Source organism: Aspergillus sclerotioniger (assembly GCF_003184525.1).
Source record: "Aspergillus sclerotioniger CBS 115572 chromosome Unknown BO94scaffold_19, whole genome shotgun sequence".
NCBI classification, from domain to species: domain Eukaryota; kingdom Fungi; phylum Ascomycota; class Eurotiomycetes; order Eurotiales; family Aspergillaceae; genus Aspergillus; species Aspergillus sclerotioniger.
In genome coordinates this window covers 304,530-330,568 of record NW_020291009.1, presented here as the reverse complement: position 1 = coordinate 330,568, position 26,039 = coordinate 304,530, and the positions used below count along the sequence as shown (strand labels likewise).

The window sequence follows — 26,039 nt, the reverse complement described above, 5'->3', positions numbered from 1 at the left end:
TCTTCTTACCCAAAATCAATACTAAAACAAAGTTGATACAATGTCATATCCATCTTAACATCCCAGACAAGGACATCGCAGTATTTAGTAGTTGTATATCACGTAAAGCAATCAGAACAAAAACAGATGACAGTACTAGACCAACGCCTCACACGCCCGCCTCACATCCCCCTTCAAATCCTCCACGTCCTCTAACCCACAACTCACCCTCAATAGACAAGGATCACACCTCGAATCACTCATCGCTCTCCACTCAATCAAACTCTCCACATCCCCTAGGCTAGTCGCATGTTGAAAGATGACCATCTTGCTGGGTAATCGCTTCGCTAGGTCTGCGCTTTTCGTTTACATCGCAAATACCGGGCCATATCCCCCGGGCATTTGTTTCTGTAACCACGCGGCATCTTCCTTCTGTAGGGAGGCATGTCGCACGTGGCTAATGACTCGTCCCACCGCTGATTCTGAACTCTGCAGTTCCGCGTCCAGCCACGCTACCAGCTTCTCCGCCGTGCTTGACTGTCGCTTGACTCTCAATTCCAACGTGCGTAGTGACCGTAATCCCAACCACCCCTCTAAGCTCCCCATTACGCTGCCGAGGACCATTCGTTCGGAGTAGAGTGTATCGAGCCACCCTTGTGCGACGCGATCTGGGTGTACGACCAGAATCCCACACATCATGTCCGAGTGGCCCCCGATATACTTCGTTCCGCTGTGCAGGACCACGTCGGCGCCGAAGTGCAGTGGGTCTTGAAGGGGTGGTGGTGCGAGCGTAGAGTCCACTGTGAGGTATGCGCCTGCTGCGTGTGCTTTGGCACTGTAGTAGGCTAGATCCCGTGCCTCGCCGGTGGGGTTGAGTGGCGTTTCGATGTGGATGATGTCGCCGGGACGGAGGTGTTCGTCGAGTTGGTCGAGAGTAAGCTTTTGGACGCCTGTCAACTTGTTCATTACTTCGATGATGGCGTGGACTCCGTGGTAGCCGTCGGCGAGGAAGACGCGCTTGGGGTTCAGGAGGACCATGATGGCGTGGAAGGCGGCGAGACCAGTGGCGTAGGTGAGGATACCGCCGCCGAGGTGTTGTTGGAGGACGGTCTCGAAGCGGCTGGAGTTGGGGGCGTCGTAGCGTGCGTAGACGTGGGAGTCGAAGGGGGCGTTGGGCTGGTTAGAGTTAGAAGAGCTGAGGGGTGAGGGAGGGGGAGGGGAAGGGGGAGGGACATCTTTGTTCTCCAGTGGGATGAGGTTATTCGGGGAGCGCGCATAGCGGTATGTGACTGCCACATGCATTGCTGGAGCGATGGCGCGGTGCGCGCTGAAGCAATCGTCTGCGTGGATGGATTTGGTGGCTAGAGCCATGGTGGGAAGGGCTTCTGCTAGGGTTTCGGCGGCTGCCATGTCGGGGGGTTGAGATGTCATGGAGCCGGTTAGGCTATGGAGGCTTGAGTTTGATTTAATTGATGCAAAAGAGAGTAGATGATTGCAATTAAGAGACTGGATTAGATTGACTTTGAGGACGATTCACGTAGTATATGTGCATAGATCCTGAGAGTCAGTGGACGCGGTGATTGCTGTGCCAAACGCCGCTCGAGTAGTAATTCAGCTTTCTCATTGGCTGACAGCATATAGACCCACATCAAAGGCCGCCCTGATGCCGCGAATTCTTACAAAATGACCGTTGAAAAGGCAGCTTGATATGCAGCCTGGATCTCATGACTCATCCCACCGACTCCTTCAAACATGGTCGTCAATCTCACGGACCCAAGTATTGACTCAATTCCCTGGCGCAGCTCCCGCAACAATCTCTCCGCATCTTGGATCTCCGATGCCGGTTCTGGCTGGTGAAGAAGGTGGTGATAAATCGAGACCTGATCGGAGAGCAGTGCTGCACGGAGTCGGTAGTGTGTCATGAGCAGGACGTAAGAGCCTTGCATGGCTCCGCACATAAAGAACGGTAAGATAAGTGCATCTGCCACAGGCGTTCCGCCAATCGGACATCGTGACTGATCCGGAGACGCCAAATCTTCAAAGGCGCGCACTACAGAAAGTGATGATTTGAGGCAAATTACAGATGATTGCTGCTCAGTGAAAGGAAAGGCGGATTCAAATCTCTGTTTAGAAAGCGGATTGGCTGCGTCTCTCCTTTGGATGGCGGCGATATCACAATGCTTGTTCAGAAACAGAGGGATATCCATGAATGCACGGAATCGATGAAGTCTCAAACGGGCTCTAGAGATAATTAGCGGTGTATCTGATTATGGAAACAGCACATACGAATGGGTCAATACTCGTGCAACTATCCGCATAACCTGCATCGCACGTGCATCGGCGCCCGTCCTGAGTTCCAGCTGTAGCGAACAATCCAAGTCCCTTAGCAAAGCTGAAATCTGTGAGTCTAGTTGCAGAATCTTCTCCGACACAGACGCCACAGCCATCGTTGACTGGGCCCCGCAGTCGTTTATGGCTTCCGAGACACAGATAATCGCCTGTTCGGCCTGTAAGATTAATGGCCATGGCTGAGAGGTTAGTTAAACTTCAATAGGGCTTTCATGGGCCTATAACATACCTCTGAAGAGACGCGGAATGAAGGATAAGGGGTTGTTATTTTCTGATCATCGAGTGTAATAATGGGCGACTAGAGCTTTATGAGTTGCAAGGCACAAGGGGGAGATGTACTAAAAGGCTTACTACTTGTTGATCAGCAGATGACAGATAGAGCACAAACATCTGGAGAACCTGTTAGCACCTAACAAATAATAAGACAGGACACTCACGGCACTCCACCATGCCCGGCGCTGAGACTCTGTCGCCGTAGGCCCTGAATTGTGCAGACCCAAATCCATAGCCGCAGTGATGGCCTGGTTGGCGCGACTCCGCATACGAGACATGTTCCCTCTCTGACAGTACTCATAGATACTGAGCATGACAAGAGCTAGGACGGGAGATAAAGTCGAAAGGCTACTGGCATCAAAGCCCTGTCTCATCGGGCCGTTTGCATGCGAGAGTTCTTGAGAAATACGATCAATCTCCTTCTCCACTTCGCCGAATGCTGTTTCTGCAAGTAGCTGTGCGAATGAGCGTCTTAAGCGAATACTGGAGTCACTGGATGGATATGGGTCCTGAGGGAGTGGTATTAATGCCAGAATAGCAGACAGTGCCAGTGTGAGTGCAGAATTCGGCCAGTGTGGCAGGAAGGATCTTTCGATATGTTCAAGGTTGGTGTGCGGAAATTCCACCGGCGCCGATCGATCGCTGATTTGATCTGACAGCGGAGACTGAAGTATCGAAAGAAACGGATGAATATGGATATAGTAGGCATTGAATCTAAGCCAGAGTCAGTCACGTACACCGCAACTTGAGCCTGATACTCACATGTCTTCATCAGAAATATAAGCGCGCAGATACAAAGGTCCTGGACCATAGCTATCGTTCTCATGATAACCACATCTCGAATCCACATCCAAATTCCGAATGCCGCTGAAAGGACTAAGAAGGTTGAGGATATTCGTTAAATCACAATGTTCCTCTAATTGACCTTGTATGGGCAATCTCTGCGTGGGAATTGGCAAACTTTGCTGGGCCACAGCAGGATACAGAATAGGATTCGGAGGCGAAGGCTGAGGGGCGACAGGACGATAGGGGGCCGACTCGGCACCACGCCGCAAGCCGCCGCGACGACTTGGACGGTAGACACAGTTCAATCCTTTGTGGGAGCACTGAGACAGAGTCAACCATCACACCCCATACACCTCGGGATACAGACCCAAGCCTTACCCTGCTACAAGGATTCCGCCCATCGCATCGGATTTTGCGGGCGCGACTGAGCAGCGGTTAGTCTTCTGTGCAGGAATTGTAGGATAAGAGAGCTAACCAAGCAAGACAGGCTGCTCGACTTGGAGTTTTCCGGATGGGGTGCATGGTTGATGGAGAAGATTGATGGAGGAGAGAAGCTCAAGTTGCCTTTCGACATCCGGCCTGGGCTTGGCTCCGCCAATCATAGAGAGCCTGGGTCGCCGAAGGGGCGGCCTTCAGTATGGTATTGTTACCGCATATTACCGTGCCATGGAAATGAATTTGGAAGGTGGAAAATGTATAAATTCTGAATTATTAAGAGAACAATCTAACTTTATACTCGGTTTAAACCAGTCAACATCAAAGGACAGGAGAAAAAAATGGTGGGATCCAGATAGGATCACAGGGAATGTATGTGCTTGACAAACCATATGCAAGTTGAACAAAGGGTAATAATGGATACATGACAGAAAGACAAAAAGTGTATCAAAGAGTGTGATCTTTATCTTTTGATAGAATGAAGGAATGGAGGGATGCTTGCATTGCATGCATCACTTTCGCGAAGTTACACTCCCCCACTTGGTGAATCTCTTAGCCAGCGTCATCGCTTTGCCTAGAGAGCTCCAGCTGTTGGACTTTGCCATGGTCATAGACATGTCCTTGGCAGGTTCTTCAGTCGTTGTTGTAGCATCGGCTATGTTTGTTTCCACCTTCTGGTGGTGCATGGCCATCACGGCCATCTGACCGAGGAAGGTATGATGCTCCAGAAGATCCTCCAGGCGTACCTGGAAGCCTTCTTCTTCCAAGATCCAGACTAGCTGGGCGACATTCATGATGTCTCCACCGAGGCCGAAGAAGGACGCGTCGAGTTGGTAGGGTACGTTGTGAGTCCGGCGGGGCAGCACCTGCTGCCAGGCCCGGGTGAGGATGTCCGAGTGGATGACGATCTCCGACATCTTCTGGCTGTTGAGGTTGGATGAGAGGAAGGGTGCGTCGGATGTGCTGGGTGCTTCGTGAATCACCTGGCTAGGGAGGGAACGAATGGTGGCTGGGGAGGCCAGTGGGACGCTAGGGTTGGCGATTAGACTTTGGACGGTCTCGCAAACCATGTTCAGGGCTTTGGTAATGAAGGCGGGTGGAATAGGCCCCTTGAGCGAGTAACCGATGGAGACATCTAGCTTCTCCTGACCGCAGGACTTGGAGGCCAGTGTTAGGTCGGTGAAGTTGTCAAGGACGCCAACGCCTCCCATCCGGTATGGGTTGCCGTCCAGATGCATCTGTCCCTCGTACTCGACGTTCTGGTGGAAGACAGACGTGGTAAAGTACGTCGAGTCGGGCCAATCGGTGCAGTTTCGGATAATCTCCCGGAACCCTAGCGACTCGTATGGCATGTTGGCAATCTGTTGGTCCTGAAGGTAACGGAACAGATCCAGGCCACTCCAGTGTTCCCGGAATTTGACCCGGATGGGAAGGATGTTGAGACAGGGCCCAACGGTCGTCTCGATACCAGGCACACTGGCATTCCGGCCATTGACAGTAAGCCCGAAGACCACGTCAGACTGGGCAGTCAGCTTCGCCAACGTCACAGCCCACGCAGATTGCATGACGGTTGCGAGGGTGACATTTCCAATCGCTGTCGACGGGATCACAATAGTCTTCTTCTGCTCTGCAAAAGCACCGATGTGCATGAAGGTGTTGGGCTTAGTGCGGCGGATGATCTCGGTCATCTTGGAGCCCTTGAGGATAGTGGACCAGTGGTGGTAATGGACTGGCGTGATGTTTCCAGGGAGCATCCGCATGTAGTTGGAGAACGAGAAGACTGGAGGCAGAGTACTGCCCTCATATCCCAGCTTGATGGCGTTCATGATCTTTGGCAGACAAACTCCATCGAACTGAGCGTGTGACATCCTAATCAGAATGCGGTGCTGGTCGGTCTGCTTCTTCTTGACAATGTAGAATTGCACATACTGCTCGCCTTGCCGGGGATCTTGTTCGCGGTCCCGCTTTTGCAAGCTGTTGGTGAATTCATCCAGACTCTGCTCCGTCTCATGCACAAAAATGTCTGGTCGGATCTTTCGCAGCACCACCTGGAAGAACTGCCCGCGATGGCAGACAAAGACGGTCCGAAGGATGTCAAAAGCATCAACAACCCGCAAGAAGCTTTCTCGGAGTCGCCTGATGTCCAATGGACCATTCCCATCGAGAAAGAAGTAGTTCAACATCCATCTCGACCCAAAGAGAGTGGCGGCGATTGACATGGATTGGAAATCCGTGACGGGAAGAACATCGGCGATTCCTCCTTTGAACACACCAATCTTGGGGCAGATCACATCCAGCAGAGACATAGCGTCGAGCTGCATCGGTCTTAACACGGAGATGTCCTGTGGCGGAGTAGGGTCTGAAAGAGCATCGTCAGCCTCCAGGAGCTCCTCGATGTTGTTTCCGCATTGGGTTTCGGCATTCGACGTCGGACTGCTTCTGGGAGCAACGACAGCCAGCATGTCCTCGAACACTGGGTTGTTGAACACATCTGCCACCGTCATCTGCAGGCCCTCCTCTCGCGCAGCGCTGACAATCTTCATGGCGGTGATACTGTCACCGCCTAGCTTGAAAAAGCTGCTCCGGTATTGAATACTGTCGGAAGACAGCTCCAACGTCGACTTCCACAGGTCCCAGAGGCGTCTATCGTTGTCAGTCGAGCTTCTGCCATCATCAGTCAGGGATGGCGTCGAGTTTGCAAGATCCTTTTCGTCGGATATTTCGTTCTCCTGGAATGAAGCCTCGACCATCTTGAGATGGAGAGAGCCATGCGAATACCTGGTTTCTTGGCTCTGAGCACGAGGTATGGCGAGCTTGCCTTTCTTCAGCATCTGGCCGATGATCTCGTTAACACGGTCGTCGATCATCTTCTGCAAGGCATAGCTGTCAATCAATTGATCCACAATGATAGGCTCCTTGGGGCGGGAGATCTGATTCTGCGATAGCTTGTTACGAAGATTCAAGCTCGAAACAAGTTTCGACGGCTCCTCAACGAAGCATGTAAAGACCTTGGTAATAGCATCTGCTAGGTCCTTCGCTTGAGTGCCAGTCACGGTATTGCTCCAGTACCTGAGCAACACTCCCTCCCTGCCCTTGGTAGTCTCAACATTCACCGTCACGGGATACTAGTTCTGGATGTTAGCTTGTGTCTGTGCATTTAACTTCGGAGTTACCCACCTCAGTCGGATCATGAGCCTTTTGGACTTCGAACTCGAGTATTTGTTTCCCAGCGCCTTCATGGGCCGAGCGATTCTGGATGGAAAGGGTTGTGTTGAAAAGTGTCTCACCGTGCCATCCAAGCTCATGCTGTATCTGAGCTAGAGAGCAGTGTTGATGCGGCACATTCTTGATAAAATCATCTTGCACCTTTCTTGCAATATCAAGAAGGGTCTGACCCGGAGCAAACTTGACCCTGCAGCACAACATGTTGATAAAAATACCAACTGCGTCCTGGATTCCGGGAACAGGGGAATCACGGCCAGCAGAGGGGTATCCAAAGCAGACATCATCTGACCCCGTGCAGTTCTGAAGCACAATAGCCCAGGCACAAAGGGTCAAGTTAGCAAGTGTAACGGAGTTCTCTTCGCAGAATTTCTGCAGCTCAGGGAAGCGCTTGAAATTGATCATGCGCTCACCGAGCTGGTGACTACCACCTGTTGCAGAAGAGAACGACAGATGGCAGGGTTGAACGCCAGAGAGATACTGTACCCAATGTGCGGCAGTCTCTTCCTGGGCTTGCCCCTTGATGTATTTGACATAGTCGCTGAAAAGTGGCCCGGTTCCAGCAGGAAGCTGATCGTTGTATGCAAGCGCAAGATCTCGCAGGAGCAGGTCAACCGATCCGCCATCAATAACAGCGTGGTTCATCTCAATCTTGAAAAGAACCCGCCCCGACGACGTCTTGCAGAGCGTCACCTGGTGAGGAAGTTTTGTCGATCTCTCAGCATTGATATCGCGAAGCTGAATTTCTCCGAGCGTTCCCAGTGCATCCGAATCGGGACACTGAAACTCAATAACCGCATCATCGAGTGCCTTAACCACCACCTGGTCGAAAGACCCGCCTTTGTAATTGCTATCGATGAAAACAGACCTCAAGACAGGATGCCGGCTGACAACCATGGCCCATGCCTTTCGGAGTTTGTTGGTGTCCACCGCGTTGCCTTTGGAGTGGCGCACATCAAAAATGACATGGAACAGGTAGCCCTTCGGATCTCGGAGCTGACTGAGAAGAATCCCTTCTTGCACCGGAGAACAAGGATAAATGTCTTCAACCTGACTCCAACTCTCGAGTCCAACCTTGGGGAAGGTATTCTTGACCATACTGTTCAGTCCGTCGTATGTGATTGGAAGCAAGGGGTAGTCGCTGAGCGTCGGTTCAGGCGCGAAATCTCCGAGGCGAAGCATATCCTCCTCCAGCACTCGTTTGCATTCAGATATCCAGCCATGGATTTTTTGTTGATGTCCCATATGCTGGTTATAAGTGAAAGAGACCTGAATCTTGTCCTTGATGATAAGGGCCGAAATCTCGAAGAGAGCAAATCGGGAGGTCTTGGAACCCATGTCTCCTGCCAGCTCGAAGGTTTCGGCATTGAATGCATCGCCGTAATGTTGGAAGAGAGAGTCATCACGCTCCAGTTGTTGAAGTTGTCCAAGATAATTGAACAGAATCTCAAGCGGAACAGGAAAGCTACCAGCCTGTTTACCTTCCGGGTCAAGCAGGCTTTCCGCAAAGTATGGCCGACTCTTACTAGCGAGATGACGCCTCATATCCTTGACACGCTTCAGGGTGTCCAGTAGGTCTACTAAATGTCAGATACATCTTCAATCATTGGTTCGAATGTAGACTCACCTGATCCATCACCGACATGCAGAGGACACATGGTCGTGAACCAACCCACTGTTCTTGAAAGATCAATAGAACTATCCCAGGCCTCGCGACCATGACCCTCGTTGTATATTGTCGGCACCGCTCTATCGGTGAAGGTTCGACGGAAGGAGTGGACAACAGCCGAGAGTATAACTTCAATGGCCTCGGTGCGAAGAACTCCATGGCACGCCCCAAGAATCTGTGTCGAGGTCGTAGCATCCAGAGCAAATCCTTCCATTTTGACATGGCCATAGAGATTTGGTGATTGTTCCATTCCCCAGTAGCTCAGATCGGGAGGCTGAATAGAGAAAGGAAGCTGATTTCTGCCCTTGAGCTTTTTGCTCTCTTCAAGTTGAAGGTTGCACCAAGCCTGGAATGACAAGGGCTTCTCGACCGACAACGATCCAGTGTCGAGGAAATCTTGAATATCTTGCAGGACAATGCGCCAGGACACCATGTCGACACATATGTGACTGGCTACTAGGAACAGAACCTGCATGCCGCCGCGGACCTCAAACAAATCCGCGGCAACAATAGGTCCATGTTGGACATCCACAGAACGTTGGCTTTCAGCGATCTTGGGCATAATCGCATTTTCCATGTCAACAGCATGATGATGGAAGCTGTAAGAGGCATCAACCTCCTAAAACAATAGATCAGCCCCTGCTTTGGTAAACGGTAAATATAAGTAAGGGATTGGACATACATCAGTTATCTTCTGCTGCCATTTTCCATCACGAGACTTGAATAGCCGTGCTCTGAACATAGAGTGTTGCTTGACAACAGCTTTGATGGCGTTTTCCAAGTCCTTTGGCTCAATCTTGCGAGTAACGCGCACTGTCATGCTTTGGTTAAAGCGGGTTGAATCCCGGAAGCCAGTTGCGGAGTGCACAAACAATCCCTGAATGGGCGATAGTTCAAAGGACTCATGGGACTTCTCCTCCCTTCGGACGGTCTGGACTTTTGTTTCGGTAGCCAGAGCAAGCTCCTTTATCGACTTTGTCTGAAGCACACCGTGAAGGGTCACTGCGAGCCCATGTTTACGGGCGCGAGAAATGACAGCCATTCCAGTTATGCTATCGCCTCCTGCACCACACAGTCAGATGTCTTCCAATGTCAAGTTTTGAGTTTAAAATTGCTTACCTAGGCTCACAAATGACCGGTCCGAGTCAACCTTGTGGGCTGGCAGGTTGAGAACCTGGGAGACGATGTCCTTGATTAGCTTGACTGATGTTTCTTTGTCATCTTCTTCCTCTTCTTGCTCAACCTCTCCCCTTTTGATGCTATCGTAATCCTCCATTATGCGATCGTAGGAGGCGTCGTCAATGCGTTCCAGCCAAGCGGTGATCCGCTTCCGGTCCAGCTTTCCGGACACAAGCATAGGGAGCTGCTTGATAAGAGCCCAGGCCTGCGGGACCATGTAGATAGGAAGCTGGGTCTCCAGGCTCTTTTGAATGGTGACAAGCTCCTGGTATGCCGACTGCGCGGATCCATCTCGACCGATGAGCTCACACGCATTGTCCGAAATGATGCTTTTCTCCGCGGTGACAGAGTTTAGCGACAGGACCGTGACCAGCCGTTGCTTAAGAGGTCCAGTCGTTGGCAATATGACCACAGCGTGACGGACTCGCGGATCCTCGTATAGCCGGTGCTCAATCTCTCCAAGCTCCATGCGTTGACCATGGAGTTTAACCTGATGGTCTTTGCGGCCGATGTATTCCACAGAGCCGTCAGAGTTGTACTTAACAAGGTCTCCCGTCTTGTATATCCTTCGTGGGGAAGGAAGGTCACTTGGGAAGCTCTTTATCCACTCCGGCTCATCCACGAAAGCTTCGGCAGTTTTCTTGGGGTTCTTGAGATATTCCCTCGCGAGTGCGGGGCCTTCCAGTGCCAGTTCACCAACAGCACCCAAGGGGGTCAATTTATTGTGATCGTCGGGGTCGACGACCCAAGTCAGAGTGCATGGAATGCCATGGCCGATACACGCAGGATCCGGATTGGCAGCAACATTTGTGTTGATGACCGCGAAAATGGTGGTCTCAGTCGGTCCATAGCCATTCATCAGGTTTACCCGATGCGCCCATTTAGTGATCACTTCGCGCGACATCTTCTCTCCACCGCACACGAGATCCTTTAGGGATGGCACAGATGATGGCTCAATGATGCTGGCTATGGATGGAGTCAGGAATGACCAAGAGACATCCATCCGCCGGATGGCACCCGCCACATCATTCAAGCGTTCGTCCTCGCTTGGAATACACACACATCCTCCATGCATCAATGTGACAAGGACTTCCATGACTGCCGCATCAAAGGTCAGGGAAGCAAACTGGAAGGCTCGGGAATTTTCATTAAGGTGTACCATGGGCCCGAATGCCATGCCACTGCTGGCAAGCGCCCGATGGTTGATGATGATACCCTTGGCACGTCCTGTGCTGCCAGAGGTAAAAATAGCGAATGCCATGTTTGTGGGCGTAGCGCTGTCGGATCCCCTGGTACTTGTCGCTATAAGAGCACAGTATGCCTTGATTGTCTCCTTACTGACAGGGATAATTGCCTTGACAGCACCAGCGTACCGATTGTGATACTTGGGAGAGCAGAGAACAACACGAGCTTCGACCTCGGCCAGGATCTCCCTATGCCTTGAAGTTGGATGGGCAGGGTCAAGGGGAACAAATGCTCCACCGGCAATGAGAACACCCAGGATGGTGACCACTGCCCATAGGGATTTGTCCATGCAAATCGGAACCAGGGTCTCCGGGCCAATTCCGCGAGTTCTCAAGTAGGCTGCGAATGAAGAAGAAAGATGGTATAGCTCCTGATATGAAAGCTGTCCATCCCAAGAGCAAATGGCCGGGGCTTGCGGTCGGAGGGATACTTTCTCTTCAATGATATGGTGAACGCATCTGTCTATGCAAGTCAGGTCTCTCTGATTCCAGGAGGTAATCTCTTCCTTATCCCGAGGACTAGAAACCTCTAGGTCTCCAACCTTCCTAGTTTCATCATTAGAGATTGAAAATAGCTGGCCTAGAACATGGGTAAACTGTCCTATGAGCATCTGAGCTTGCCAGCTGTCGAAGACAAGCTCATCGTGGTGAAGTGTGACGGCCACTTGTGATTCGCCGATCTTGCACTCAACAACAATTGGGTGAGTGAAAAAATCCCCTTCGGTCAAGTTGTGCCCTTGCTCCCAAATTTTGGTGTCGGGCTGACCCTCTTCAGATTGGATAACTAACAAATTCTGGGACTCGCAAGCAAGGGCGGTATCACTGCTGAGCTTGCGTATTCTTTGAAGTCCGGCGTGCAGATGTGGCATCATAACTGTAGTCAATTGACGAACACTCTGCAAGTATTGAATGACCGAGAGCTCATTGTCAACAGCAATGCGTGTGGGGACTGTTGTAAGGACGGGTCCTGCGATATCCATGGCGCCAGGCATATCGATATTTCTACCCATGAGTGTTTCAGCGAAGCAAACATCACCCGATCCGGTATGGACAGAGACCACCATTGCCCACGCAGCTCGAATCATCTCAGGTACTGTCAAATTGGGACCATTTGGTGCGCGCGAGACTTCAACTGAGCTGTAATGCCGGTTGCCTACACGGATAGCATCAGGCGACGGCTTGTTCTGAGGAAAAGGCGAGGAGGAGATGCCTGCGAGGTGGGTCCTCCAGAATTCGTCCGAAGATGGCGCATCTTGTTCAACCAAGTGCTTGATGAACAACTTGTAAGGAAGCGCTGGACTGGGATTAGAGGAGCCACCATAAACCTCCTCTACTCTCCGTAGAATCTGTGCCACACTCCATCCATCATAGAGAGCGTGATGGATAGTCCAGACAAAATAACGTTTAGAAAACGCTTCAGGCTCCACAATACCATATCCAGTAAGCAGGCCTCCGTTGTCTCTTGCCAAGTCAATGCTCTCATTTGATAGAGAATCAAAGTCTGTTGCCGAGTCCCAGGAAATAGGGGCATCAGTAAGCACGGCCTGGACGAAGTTGGCGGTCTCTGTGTGTACAATCCGAGTCCGCAGAATATCCATCTCGTCAACCACCTTTTGCCATGCCACCTTGAACTTCTTAAGGTCAGCTCCCTCTGCAAGTTGAAATACAGGTCGAGCGACATAAGCCCCAGATTGCTTGATAGAGAGTGTGAGCAGGCCCTCTTGCACTGGACTGCAAGGGTAAAGGTCTGCAATTTGTTCCTTAGGCACGCCACATTGGCTGGAAACCTCCTCTAGGATATCCTCGAGTGACAGTGATTGAGGCAGGATAGCGAATGGTTCCACTGTCGATACCCCAGCTTGTGTTTCTAGAGCGCCGCAGTTATTTGCCATGTCCCTGAAAATAGGGGTCTTGTATATGTCGGCCACTGTAAGTGAAATTCCTAGGGAGGCCGCTGATACGACGAGTTTCATGGCAGAAAATGAGTCACCACCCAGACCGAAGAAGTTATCTTCAGCACTGATAGACCCTGGGGCAAGGTTGAGAGCTTCCTCCCATAGCTCCCTAAGAGCGCCCTCCATTCCTTCCGTTCCCACATTCGAGAAGTGTTCTGCGCCAATATTGAAGATAACATAAGGTTTCAAGCGCTCCTTGCTCAATGTATCGACCATGGCTCGAAGTGCCTTCCGATCAGTCTTGCCAGTGCTACCAAAGAGCAGGCGCCGCATAGGGAAGTAAAGCTTGGGGACCATAGCGAGCGGCAAGGATTCAACGAGGGATTCGTGCAGCTTCTGGACAACGTCCACCATGGAGGCTGTCATTGGAAGTATCAATTGCTCATCCATATCTTCTTGGTTTTCATGCTCGTCAACGATGAAAAATGCCGCCAGACACTTGGCGACTGTCTTCGCCTCTGGAGCAACGACCTCAACAGCCACCTGAGTGTCCGCTGAGAGAATACGAATGCACTGTTGCTCAACTTCTTCCAGTTCGATGCGCACGCCGTTCAATTTGACTTGCGTATCTATGCGCGAGATGAAGCCAAGCGAACCGTCGGAGTTGTAGCGCACTAAATCTCCTGTGCGGTACATCCGTTCTTTGCGACCAAGAACGTGTTGTAGTCCATCACGCTGGGTCCATTCCGGATTGCGGACGAAGACCGCCCTGGTTTTCTCGTCATTATTGAGGTAACCACGCGCAACAGTGCAACCCTCTAGAACAAGCTCTCCCACAGCACCGACGGGTACAAGGCGATTGTGGTTGCGAGAATCGACGACCCATGTTCTGCCGCAAATGGCAGTGCCAATAGAACCGTAGTCATCATTAAGCTGTGCTCCTGTGTGATCAAACTTGGCACTGGCAGTAAACGCGATAGTGGCCTCAGACGGACCGTAAGCGTTGAAGATACACCGATCAGCCCATCGCTCAAAATGGCTTGCTGTCATCTTCTCTCCTCCCAAAATCAAGGTTCTCAGAGACGGGACGGCCTTGGGATCCATGGTGTTCACTATGGAGGGTGTGGCGCTCATGAAGCTGACATCCATTCTTCTGATGGCTCCAGACAGATTGTTCAAGCGCTCATCCTCGCTAGGAACACAAACACAGCCACCGGCCGCGAGGACGATGATAATCTCCAGTATGCTGACGTCGAAAGTATAGCTTGAGAACTGCAGGGCGCGGGTATTTGAGTCTATATGCAAGGCCCTGGCGAGATCGGTACAAGCTAAGGTGAGCCCAACATGTTCAAGGACCGTCACCTTGGGTTTTCCTGTGGTCCCCGATGTAAATATGGCGTAGGCTGCATTGTCCGCGGTTACCCTTTGGGTTGGTGCGGCAGAAGGCGCATGGGGAAGCCGATGGATTGCGCTATTGCTAACGATAACTGCAGAATGGCAGATTGCGGAAGCTTTCTCATAGTGTGTTTCAGAGCAGAGAATGACCTGGGCATCGAGGTCTTCTACCATGCCTTTCAGACGACTTTCTGGGTGAGTAGGATCCAAGGAAGCAAAGGCTCCCCCGGCTTTTAGAACAGCAACCTGTGCAACAACAGCCCACGCTGACTTCTCAAAGCACAACGCCACAAAGACGTCTGGCTTGACGCCCATACGCACCAGATGGTGCGCTAATCGCGTCGACAATTGATCGAGTTGTTCATGTGTAAAGTCACCATCCCACGAACATATCGCAGGAGCTGATGAAGCAAGGTTGAGCGCTTGCTGCTGGATGAGTTCATGTGCGCATAGCATAGGTCGATCTGGCAACATTGAATTCCACTCACTTATCTTTCGACAAGAAAGTTCGCTCACGAAGTCAATATCGCCTATCATGGTGCCCACGCTAAGAGAATTGACTATAGAGTCCAAGATATGTTTGAAACAATCGAGTATACCGTTGATGTCAGCATCTGAGAAATTCCTCGTGGAGTATTCAAAGGAGATCTCTCCAGATGATCCTGAGAGGACGGCGTTGACAGCAATCATGCATGTGATTGTATCAAGACCAGTGGACCAATCCACATCTTGCGAAATGCAAGCATCAACTGATTTCTCTGAGTAACTGAAGACGGTGTTGAAGATGGCGCCATCACCATACCCAACCTCTTGCTGGACCTCAGGGAAAGGCAACTGATGCTGCAGCATTTGGTCTAGTCCGTCTAGACGCTTCTTCAAAACCTCCTCAATCTGGATTTCGTCTTCCAAGAGCATCCTGCAAGCAAAAATGCCCGCGATAACCTGGGAATCTGCAAAGCCGGACACTCCGTTTCTGTGGCTTGTACCCGATACTTGGTAGCCGAAGCAGACTTCTCGCAAACCTGTATAGCATCGCAAAACCAACCCCCAAACAAGCTGGAGAAGCGAGTTCGTGCTAACATTGGCACTTTCACAGAAAGCTTGCAATTTTTCTGCATCACTGAGTACCAGCTTTGCCTCGGCATAAGTCGTCTGCTCTGCGCTTGCACGTAGAGATGGGAAAAGACAAGCTTCGACGTCGTCCAGATAATTCTTCCAGTAAGCAACATCGTGGCGGAAAGAGCAGAAGTCTTTGTTGTCCCTGGATAAGTCACTGATTGTTTTTTCCATACTGGCATCGGAAATGAGAAGCTCGACACAGGCAAGGAATTGAGCAGTCAAGCGTTCAAGCTGGGTATCAGATAGCGTGCTTCCATCGTAACGAACCACAAGTTCAAATCCACTGTCGTCAACGATGCAACTGACCACCAAGGGGTAACGTTTGGCACATTCAATGCTCAGGATATCCTGTTGCTCGCGTGTGAAGCCTGATCGCTGGTTACGCATGTCCAGTATTGTAATTGAGTTCTTGAATTTGCAGGCCCGTGCCGTATCGGCGTTCAAGTTCTGGATCTGACGAACTCCAGCCCACTGGTAAGGTTCGGTTGCGGTCAGATGATTCTTTACTCTGTTCAGTAACTCAGTAACAGTCCACCCATTGTCGATCTTAAAGTGTCTGGGAACGATGGCTGCGCTCTGCGTGTGGCTATCACGGCTGTCGGTCAAGACTATCTCCGCGTTCAGCAGCGACTCCCCGAAAACGACATTATCAGAGCCGGTGTAGCCATGGATGGTCAGAGCCCATGCAGAAAGAAGAGCGCATCTTAGACCTATGGTCGTTGACTTGAGTGCATCACACCAAGACACCTGCACGGTTTTTGTTGCTTGCTTGGTGATGGATGCACTTTGCAAAGACGGGGAGCGAGGTGGTGAAGGAAACTCATGTGAAGCTGTTGAGTCAGCCAAATGAGCTCGCCAAAAGTCATTGAAGCTCTTGATATCATATCTAAGTAGTGCTGCTCCTGGCAAGCGTTGAGCTGCATCTCTCAAGAGCTGGCGGTTCAGCTTGCCAAACGAGCTCAGCGGCATGCTAAGCATCGGGAAGTAAAGACTTGGAATCATGTTTTCTGGTAAAGCGCCAGACAACTTAGCATGCAGCTTCATTGTCAAATCATGCAGTTCAGGGGTCATTTGTGCGATGAGTTGCTGCTCCTCAGTATTCTTCGAATCGGAAGTCTCATCGAAAATGAAGACGGCCAGTGATGAGGCGGGAACTGCCTCACTGATTTGGTCGACTATTTCGACGGCGTATTGGGTACTAAGGTTTGAAAGCGATGCGATCTGTTGTTCAAGGTGCATGGCAGCTGTTTGTTGCTGCCAATGGAACCCTCTTCCCTTCTTCCCCACGTAAACCAAAGTGCCGTCAGGATTGTAGCGGGCCAGATCCCCAGTCTTGAACAAACGATGTCTGGCATTATGTGACTCCGAACTTTCAAAATCTCTACCGGTTGCTGACTGGGACTCGTAAGCCAGTCTCCACGCAGGGTTTTCAACAAACTTGCGGCGTGTCAGCTCCTCATTGTGAAGGTAACCACGAGAAAGGCCAGGGCCCTCTATCATCAGTTCACCAACACACCCTATCGGAACCAAGATGTCGTGATTGCAAGGATCGACAAGCCATGAGATACATCCGGCATTTGATCCAATAAGTGGCAGTCCGTTCCACTCATCGGACTTCGAATACTGAATGCAAGTGGAGGAGCACTCTGGCGTACCATAGAGTGCATGCAATTGAACTTTCTTGGACCAGGTGGCAAGAAGCATTTCAGATGAGCGTTCACCCCATAAGGCAAGTACTTCAAGCCCTGGAACATCTGCTGGTTGTAGAGCCATGGCTGTTGATGGAGTGATGCTGACGCAGTTTGCCTGTGCCATGTTGATCGCCTTTGGCAGATCGCCCAAGCCATCGTCAGAAGGGATGCAAACACATCCACCGCATACCAAGGTTCCGAACACTTCCTGGAGAAACATGTCAGAAGTAAAAGGAGCATATTGAAGCATTCTCGTTTTGGCACTAAGCCCAAGGGCTGAAGCGAAGGCCCTCGCCCGAGTTGTCACCGCACGGTGTTCAAGTGTGATGGCTTTGGAGATCGCGGCGCTGAACACAACATATCCGTCGTTCCATGGCTGAGCAGGTGATTTGAAGGTTGTCTCAGTGTCTGGAAGGTATTCGAAAAGAGACCTACCCACAGGGATAACATATGGAACGGCATTTTCAAGCAGCTGCGCTCGGGTTGGGGACGCAAGAGCAATTTGGATCTCGTTATCGGTGAGCCAAGTCTCAAAAGGCTGCGGCATACAATTCAGATCGACGGGAATGCATATCCCACCAGCCTGCAAAACCGCCAAAATGGCTACAATCTGCCACGAGGACCTAGCGAAATCAATTGGCACCAGAGTTCCAGGGCCCACACCGAGCTTTGTCAGGTAAGTTGCAAGAAGGGAGGACAGTCCGCTGAGCTTGGAATAAGTAAGACTTTCGTCCCAAGCAGCAATTGCCACAGCATTGGGTTCAGACTTCGAATATTCGTCGAGTACCTCATGTATGCATTTGTCGACAGCTTCTGGCACCTTGGCGTTCCAAAGTGTTAATTGTTGCTTATTCGCTTCGCTTAAATTATCAATCCGGTGGATCTCATCCTCAAAATGCTCCGCAATGTTCTCAAGTGACTTAAGGAACGTGCTGGCAACATTAGCTGCTTGTCCTTCGGAGAGGTGATCCGTCCAGTAGTTCAGGTCAATATGCGCCTCATCATCTGTGGCCTCAACGTTTATGAAAATGGGGGACTCTGCAGGGTCGTGGATTGTCCCAACTTCCGAGAGTTGTATTTCTTCCCGCGACGAGATGGCCTGATTTGGAAGCTTCCGGTACGAAATGCCGCTGTTGGCCAATGAGTCCGATAGATTCAGAGCTTGCTGGATAGTAACGAGAGACACATGTCTGTGTGGCAGATTATCCAAGTTGTCCTCTTGCACCTTTCCAAGAATGTCCTTTAGCAAAGCTCCTTCAGGGAATTTTATGCGGCAGGTCAATGTGTTGATGACAGGTCCGACAACAGACTCAATGCCTTCCACTGGAACGTCCCTTAGCGATGCCAGATATGTAAAGGAAACGTCGTCAGTTTCGCAGAAAGAGCGAAGTGTTAGTCCCCATGCAGCGCTGAAAGCGGTTGGCAGAGTCAGGCCGTTCTTTTCGCAAATGCTTTGAAGCGCTTTAAATGGCCCACATTCCAATCTTTTGGTCCGAAGTCGCCTCACAGAACCGTGTCCATCGTTGAGAACAGGGAAACTGCAGGGTTCGACATCTGACAAGTATGTGCGCCAGTAGTCAATACTGGCCTCCTGAGGAACTTCACGAAGATAGCGCACATACTCCTTAAACTTTGGTTTGGGGTCTTCGAGTTTTCCTTGGTAGGCCAATTGCAGGTCCCGGACGATGATGGAAATCGACGCACCATCCATGGCGACATGATTCAGTTCCAGTCGGCAGAATAATTTGCCAGAAGTCGTTTGGCAAATTGTGAGCCGATGAGGTGGTTGTTTGTCATTGTACATCATTGGTTGTTGCTTGTCAAATGTTGACAGCACCTCGGTTTCATCTGCACATATCACAAAAGTTGGTTGGGAATCGAAGGCTTTGAGTACCACCTGGCAGTATAAGTCGCGGCTGTTCAAGCCCTCCGGGAAGATAGTCCGCAGCATTGCATGATGATCCACGACTTTTTGCCAGGCGAGCGTCAACCGACCAATGTCGGGCTTGTGTCCTGACCCCTTAACTTCGAATGTGTCATGTACGGCATAGAGTGAGCTATCGCGAGAACGACTGAGTAAGATACCCTGCTGCATGCTTGAACAAGGATAAATGTCCTCTACATCATCCATAGCATTCACACCAGCACTTGGTAGCTTTTTGGATACCAGAGTTTCCAACTCCTCATATGTCAATGTTAACATGGGGAAACTGCTCAGCGTTGGCCTCGGCGGAAGGAACTGTAGCTGTTCACCCAAGGATTGCAATAGGGTTTGGCAGCATGTAACCCAACCACGAATGGCTTTTTGATGCTGCATGTTCCTATTGAAGGAAAAGATGAATCGAAGTTTTCCCTGCACGACCATCGCAGATATTTCGAATAGCGCAAAGCGAGGAGTATCCTCGCCAAAGTCAGCCGCCCCGCCACCTCGGCCGGTTTCTCCAGCCATCTGGTCCATGAGCTGAAAGAGACCGTCCTTTCTTTGTAGATCACGATGCTGGCCAACATAGTTGAAAGATACTTCCATGGGACTATGATGTAGACAAGAGCCATCTTCACGCAAAGATAGCATGCGACGTGCAAAATCCTGCCGACCATTATCTGAAACTCGTCGGCGTAGGTCCTTGACACGTATAACCGTTTCAGTCGGATCTTCTGCAGGAAGGCTAGAAAGAAGTATGGGATATAGGATGGTAAACCAGCCGACGGTACGCGAGATGTCAATTGATGAATCCCAGACTTCTCTTCCGTGTCCCTCATTGTATATGATTGGCAGCGATCGGTCTTTGAATGTCTGTCCAAATGAATGCAGTAATGCTGCCAGAAACACGTCAATTGGCTCGGTCTCGAGACTTCGATGGCATCCCATCAGTATGTGGTGAGTAACATCGCTGTCAAGCTCGAATGTTTCGCAGTCAACATCTCCGTAGGTAGTCCGGTGGGTGTCCAATCCCCAATAAGCAAAGTCCGGTGCTGGAACGATAGGTAAATCCATTGCCCACTCAGCTGTCGATGTTTGGCAACGGTCCGCTTGGATTTGGCACCAGCTTTGGAACGGAAGAGAGCCGCCTTGTGATGTCGTTTGATTGGGATTGATCAGTAGATCCTCCAGGTCTTCTAGAATTATCCTCCAAGAAACAATGTCGACTACCAAATGATGCGCTACCAACGATAGCAGACAGGAATTGTTGTCTTTGTAGAAGACATCGATAGCAAGTACGGGGCCAACAAATGCATCGATGCATGACTGGCTATTTGAAATGGCTGCGTCGGTCTCGCTTTGATCGCTATCACTGTGGGACTGCAAACGGTATGACCCTGCTACATCGTGAGTGATGCGTTGCTGCAGGCCCCCTTCGACTTCTGACTGGATCAGTCGAGAACGGAGCATCGAGTGGCGATTAACAATGGCCTCAATGGCGCGCCGTATATCGTGCTCCTCAATGTGTTTGTTTAGACGGGTGACAATACTTTGATTGAAATGACCTTGGCCCTCATTCCGGACCATAAAGTGAAGTTTCTGTATTGGCGAAAGGTCGAACGGCTCGTCCAGCTGTTCTTTGTACACAATTGACTGGTCAACCCGTTTAACGCGAGTCGCTAACTCGCTGATAGACTTGCTGTGAAGCACTTCTTGTACTGTCAGGCCCATTCCTTGCTTCTTACAGTATCCCAGACACGTTATAGCGGCAATCGAGTCACCACCAAGACTCAGAAAGCCTTCGTCAAGACCAATCTGGTTTCGGGGGATATTGAGAACGCGACTCCATATCAAAGCGAGCTGCTCCTCTGTAGCGCTGAATGGGTACATTGCTTTCTCCATAGACAGGGAGTTACTCTTGATGGGTTGAGCATCCGGGTCTTCTTCCATGTTTCCAATCCAGTTTGCGGTTGCTTTCCTGTCTAGTTTGCCGGACGCAAGCAACGGTAGTGCTTCCACACATAACCAAACAGAAGGAATCATGTAGGTTGGTAGCTGACTCGATAGCCTCTCGCGAACTTCTGCGACAATTGGGGCCTTCTTGGAAGGCTCGAGGAGCTTCAGTGGTGCTGCGTTTGGGTCTGACTGGCTTTCGAAATGAACAGACAGAGGTATGACCGCTACTATTTTGCCTGCAGAGAAACCGGACTTTGAAAGAAAAGCTAGACAATGCTTGACAATTGGGTCGGCAGCGAGGGTGTTCTCAATCTCTCCCAGTTCAAGTCTTTGTCCATGGAACTTAACCTGGGTGTCTTTTCTTCCTATATACGTCAATGAGCCACAGTCAGAGTTGTATCTTACCAAATCACCCGTCTTATACATCCTCCGGTCGCTGCCCTCCACGTCATCATTCTTTATCCAGGCTGGATTGTGGATGAATGCTTCATTCGTCTTTTGCGGATTGTTGAGATAGCATCGAGCAAGTGTCGGTCCCTCAAGCACTAATTCACCCGGACAACCAACTGGAACAAGTTGATCATGGTTGCTTGGGTCCACAAGCCAACAACGCACCCCCACCGGGAGTCCAATATCCCGACAATCGGAAGATGGTGTGACTTTCGAATTAACGACGGCAGCAACAGAGCTTTCTGTAGGGCCGTATGCATTGATAAGATGGAGCGCGGATGACCATGTCACTAGCTGACCTTGTGACATAGCCTCCCCGGCAAGAATTAAGGTTTCAAGCCCCGGAACTTGCGAGGAGTCAACAAACTCGACAAAAGAGGGTGTTAAGATGGCATGGTTCACGTTCATCTCGTTGATGACCTTGACTATGTCGCTCAATCGTTCTTCTTCACTTGGAACACAGACACAACCACCTATCAACAGGGTAGTCAATATCTCCACCAGGCTCGCGTCAAAGGTGTGTGCCGCGAACTGTAAGACACGTGAAGTCGAGAACATATGATGCGGTGTTGCATGGGCAAAAGCACCGGATACATAGGCTCTATGCTCCAACATAGTACCCTATAAGTGGACCGTCAATATGAAATAGAAGAGATAAAATGAGTCAAAATGTCAGGGGAACATACTTTTGGCTCTCCTGTGGACCCTGAAGTGAATATCACGTAGGCTGCATTGTAACCTTTTACTTCCGGCAACTGAGGTACTTCTTCAGCTGGAAGAGAAAATTCGTCTATGGCGATCTGATCTAATGGGACCAGGGTCTCTGCAATCCCGGTCAAAGCTCCCACATGGCCTCTAGAGCAAAGCAAAACCTTAGCCTTTACGGCACGCACCAGTGACTGTAAGCGAGAGGTTGGATGCGTCGGGTCAAGGGGGACGAAAGCACCACCAGCTTTCAGAACACCTAGCATTGCCACGATGTTCCATTTCTATGGAATACAGTCAGCTCCATACAATTATCCAAGCATATCGGCATGAAGTGTTTACTTACTGATTTATTGAAACAGAGCGCGACACATGTTTCAGGGCCGACTCCGTGTGCATAGAGGCGATAGGCAACTTGAGATGAGAGAAGGTCCAGGTCTCGATAGGTCAAACTTCCATCCCATGCGCAAACCGCTTCACTTTCCGGGCGAATGAGGACTTGCTCATGAATGACTTCATGTATACAGCGATCGTGAGCCGTCGGAATGGCTGAATTAAACTTGCAGACTCGGGACCAGTCTCTATCCGAGAAATGGTTCAAGTCTTTTGCGAGGGTATCTTGTGCCGAGAGGACGCGTGCAAGAATCTGCTCGAAGTAGTCGGCAATGCTCTTCATATGCTCGGTGGACATGTCATTGTTCCACCACTCCAAGAAGATGCCAACATCTTCTTGCAGGACCTTGACGTGAAGTCTAACGCGACACTAAGGAGAGGGGTCAGCCAGTCAAGTTTAGAAGGTCCAGGCTGCAGGTAGCCTGGACCTGTGAGACACAGGGGGAGAGGTGAGGGGAAGGAAAGGGAAAAGAAAGTGAAAAACGGACCTGGGAGGGGAGGGGAATTGCCAAGGCCGGTTGCACAAGAGGGGCTCGCGCATCTTTGGCGGGACTGCGACAGTTGCGCAGCATCAGAATGGTATTGCATAGCGTATAACTGTGGCCACTCGAGCTCGAACATCGGCATCTCTCAGCATTGTTCGTCCCCTCCAAGTGGCGCAGAATGCTATGGACGGAGTCGTCCTCGGTGATGGTAAAATTAAAAGTTAAGAGATTATGATTATGTATATCTGACGAGAGGGCGGTATTGTGCTCATCAACCCCAATTGGTTGATAGCCAAAGCAGATGTCTTCCAGACCAGTATAGCGATGGAGAAGCAAAGCCCATGAGGCCTTGAGTAAGGAATCTAATTGGCCTCGATCCCAAGCGGCCAGCAACTGGAGAGTGTGGGACGGACTTGTCCTGGCTCTCAACGAGGCAGGCCGTTTTGGCCCGTGAAGGCTTGTGCCAAACCTAGGCAAACAGCAAGACACAGGTTGAGCCATGGTGGAGGGGATGTATCTGGAGGTATCACTCAGAGTATCCGGGACAGGCCACCGAGAGGGAAAAGGAGTGGGAGTCGATGGGAGGTCTACAAACTCCCAACCCCGTACACCATTCTACCTTTAAATTGGAGCCGAATCCATGCCCATCGAGCCACCTCCATGATGGGGCCCCGACCCTCACGGCCCAAAATAGATCGGTAGCCCTAGTCAGGGAATTCCCTTAGCAGCATTTTCAATTGCTTACGGGCATTAGAATACGAAATCGACGGCAACCAATAACCAGTCTGAAATCAGCCGGTCTGGATGAATGGCGTCAACATTGGCCACCACGCTAACATAGCATACTCCAGATGCCCTTGCTTAGGGCGAAGCTGAAGAGGCCGCAGGGAATTGATTCCATGGCTTGCAAGCCTCTGCAGGGCGCTTGAACCCAAAAGTCGATGGCTTGAAACTGTTCGACTTGGTTTGCTCGCCAGGTGGAGCATGTTCAGGGGTGGAAAGAAAGGAAGAGGAAAGGTGACGATACAAGGAACCTAAAAGGGAAAAAAAAATTGAATCAACATAAATAAATAAATAAATAAATAACAGGAAGATAAAAATCGGGACACGATTCTGGGTACTCGGTAGTCAAGATGGAAATCAAGGAAACCAGGCTTGACATGCTGAACAGTACAGTACACGCGAGGGCATGACATGACGTTAGTGCACAGAGTCGGGACGCATAACGGGGGGCGTATCTGGCCCTGGAGGTGCATTGTGCCGGCCGGCCATGAGCCATGCCGGAAGTTCGAGGTCGGTCTCGAACAAGATTCGATCAAAACTTTGCCTGTCAAAGAGGCGCCGCATTGGCATCGAGCCCCACTATATGCCGGAAAAGAAAGTACAGGAATGACCAGCTGCATGCTGACCGGTAGTGAGGGCTGCGGGAAAAAACTCGGCGAAGTGGAGGGACTTGGCTATCCTAGTCCCCGAGATTTGGCCAGGTCATCAGGAGTGTTACCTGCACCTAGCAATTAATACCGCGCTTAGTACAGAGTACAGAGTACTAGTAGGTTATCAGGACTCAGGGCAGTGTCGGGATGTAATTAGCAAATAGGAGGAGTAAGAACTGGGCAAGCTCCAGGTGTACTATGGACATGGCGGGGCGTAGATGGTCGAGTCACTTCTACTTACTGAATCCAGTAAGTACGTAGCTACAAAAGTCCGGTTCCTGATCGGGAAGCCATGGCTTGGATTTGATTGGGGCTTCCGCAGTTCCGTACCCTAACACGCTTGAAGCCGATAATAATGTGCCTTGTTATGATTATGAATCTCATGTCCAACGGAATCCCGAGTCTAATGGGTCTCTAGTTTTCCCCACACACCCGCACAAACAGGGGCTAACATTCCTCCAAGGTGAAAAGCTGAATCCTTGGAGAGAGAAAAAAGAGAATTAATAAACACCTCGGAGAGGGGCTCTCAGTATTACACATAAGGTTCTACTTCTCCCGGATGTTGATATGTATCTTTCTCCTACATAAGACCTAACCTGAAAAAGTGTGAATTCCGATCCGATGTGCTCCGTAACGAGAATAGACTCTCTACTCCAGATGGAGTACCGTCGCCCAGAGGTTAGGGCGGGTAGACTATCCTAACGGGAAGATTATATTAAAGTTATTAACAGCGGAGTTTACCTTTTCCCTTTTCGGGTAGCTGAGACGGTCAGACCGTCGGAGGCTCGGAGCAAAAATTAATAACAAGATGGATACGCGTAGTAGGATAGGGTAGATGAAGGCGATGGGTGACAATAATCGTATAAGATGAACTATTCACGGACGAGAATGAAACAGACAGATCACCTAACGTGAGGGGAGAGAGGGATTTTCTAAAACAAGATGACGAATTCCTCTACGCCCGCAACCAAGCCGGATGGAAACTGAAAAGCCCTCAAAGCTGAAAGCTAGTTGCTATCACAACCTTCCTCCGAGGCTGATTATGTACTCCGTACTAGACGGGTAATACTATCATCAACGGCATTGCATCGATTCTGCACCTGACACGAGAATCCAGCCCTTGCCTTGCTACATGGTGGCTACTTGGCGTGTACATATACCTACAGTATACGGAGTAACTGTGAATCTACAGTCGATCTCCGATAGAGGCACCAACCTCGCTTACCTAGGGATCGTGAATTGAGTTTCATAAATCCGCCCTGTCGTCAATCTGCACTTGGGTTGCAAAACCTTCGCACCAAGCCCTCTCTCATTGGTTGCCTAGAGTGACTTTTTCAGGCTGGCTCCGTCAGTTTGTTGCCCGGGCGGTACGAACTTCTGGATTCTGGATGGTTCCCGGTCGCGCCGCTTGATTATCGCAACGGGAGATCGAAAATCGAAACTCTCTTAAATTAGCAGAC

At 50.5% G+C, this 26,039-nt stretch overlaps 3 protein-coding genes across 3 annotated transcripts; all 3 read right to left on the bottom strand.

Annotated features, from left to right (window-relative positions):
- Positions 1-135: 135 nt before the first annotated feature.
- Positions 136-1,389, bottom strand: BO94DRAFT_557821 (cystathionine beta-lyase; the record flags this gene model as incomplete). The annotated part of the gene is made up of 3 exons (XM_025613960.1): positions 136-321; positions 361-1,155; positions 1,213-1,389. 3 exons carry the CDS (start codon positions 1,387-1,389, stop codon positions 136-138), a joined length of 1,158 nt encoding a protein of 385 aa, XP_025465941.1.
- On the bottom strand, positions 1,271-3,909 carry BO94DRAFT_625532 (Zn(II)2Cys6 transcription factor; the record flags this gene model as incomplete). The annotated part of the gene is made up of 8 exons (XM_025617292.1): positions 1,271-2,220; positions 2,266-2,507; positions 2,558-2,626; positions 2,680-2,718; positions 2,766-3,315; positions 3,364-3,707; positions 3,766-3,811; positions 3,863-3,909. The coding sequence occupies 8 exons, from the start codon at positions 3,907-3,909 to the stop codon at positions 1,656-1,658; spliced, it is 1,902 nt and encodes a 633-aa protein (XP_025465940.1). The 3' UTR covers positions 1,271-1,655.
- Positions 3,910-4,334: 425 nt separating this feature from the next.
- On the bottom strand, positions 4,335-23,647 carry nrps1 (nonribosomal peptide synthase Pes1; the record flags this gene model as incomplete). Its single annotated transcript, XM_025613342.1, has 8 exons — positions 4,335-6,947; positions 7,000-8,621; positions 8,672-9,332; positions 9,396-9,775; positions 9,833-22,184; positions 22,250-22,552; positions 22,615-23,031; positions 23,150-23,647. The coding sequence occupies 8 exons, from the start codon at positions 23,645-23,647 to the stop codon at positions 4,335-4,337; spliced, it is 18,846 nt and encodes a 6,281-aa protein (XP_025465939.1).
- Between the last annotated feature and the right edge of the window lie 2,392 nt (positions 23,648-26,039).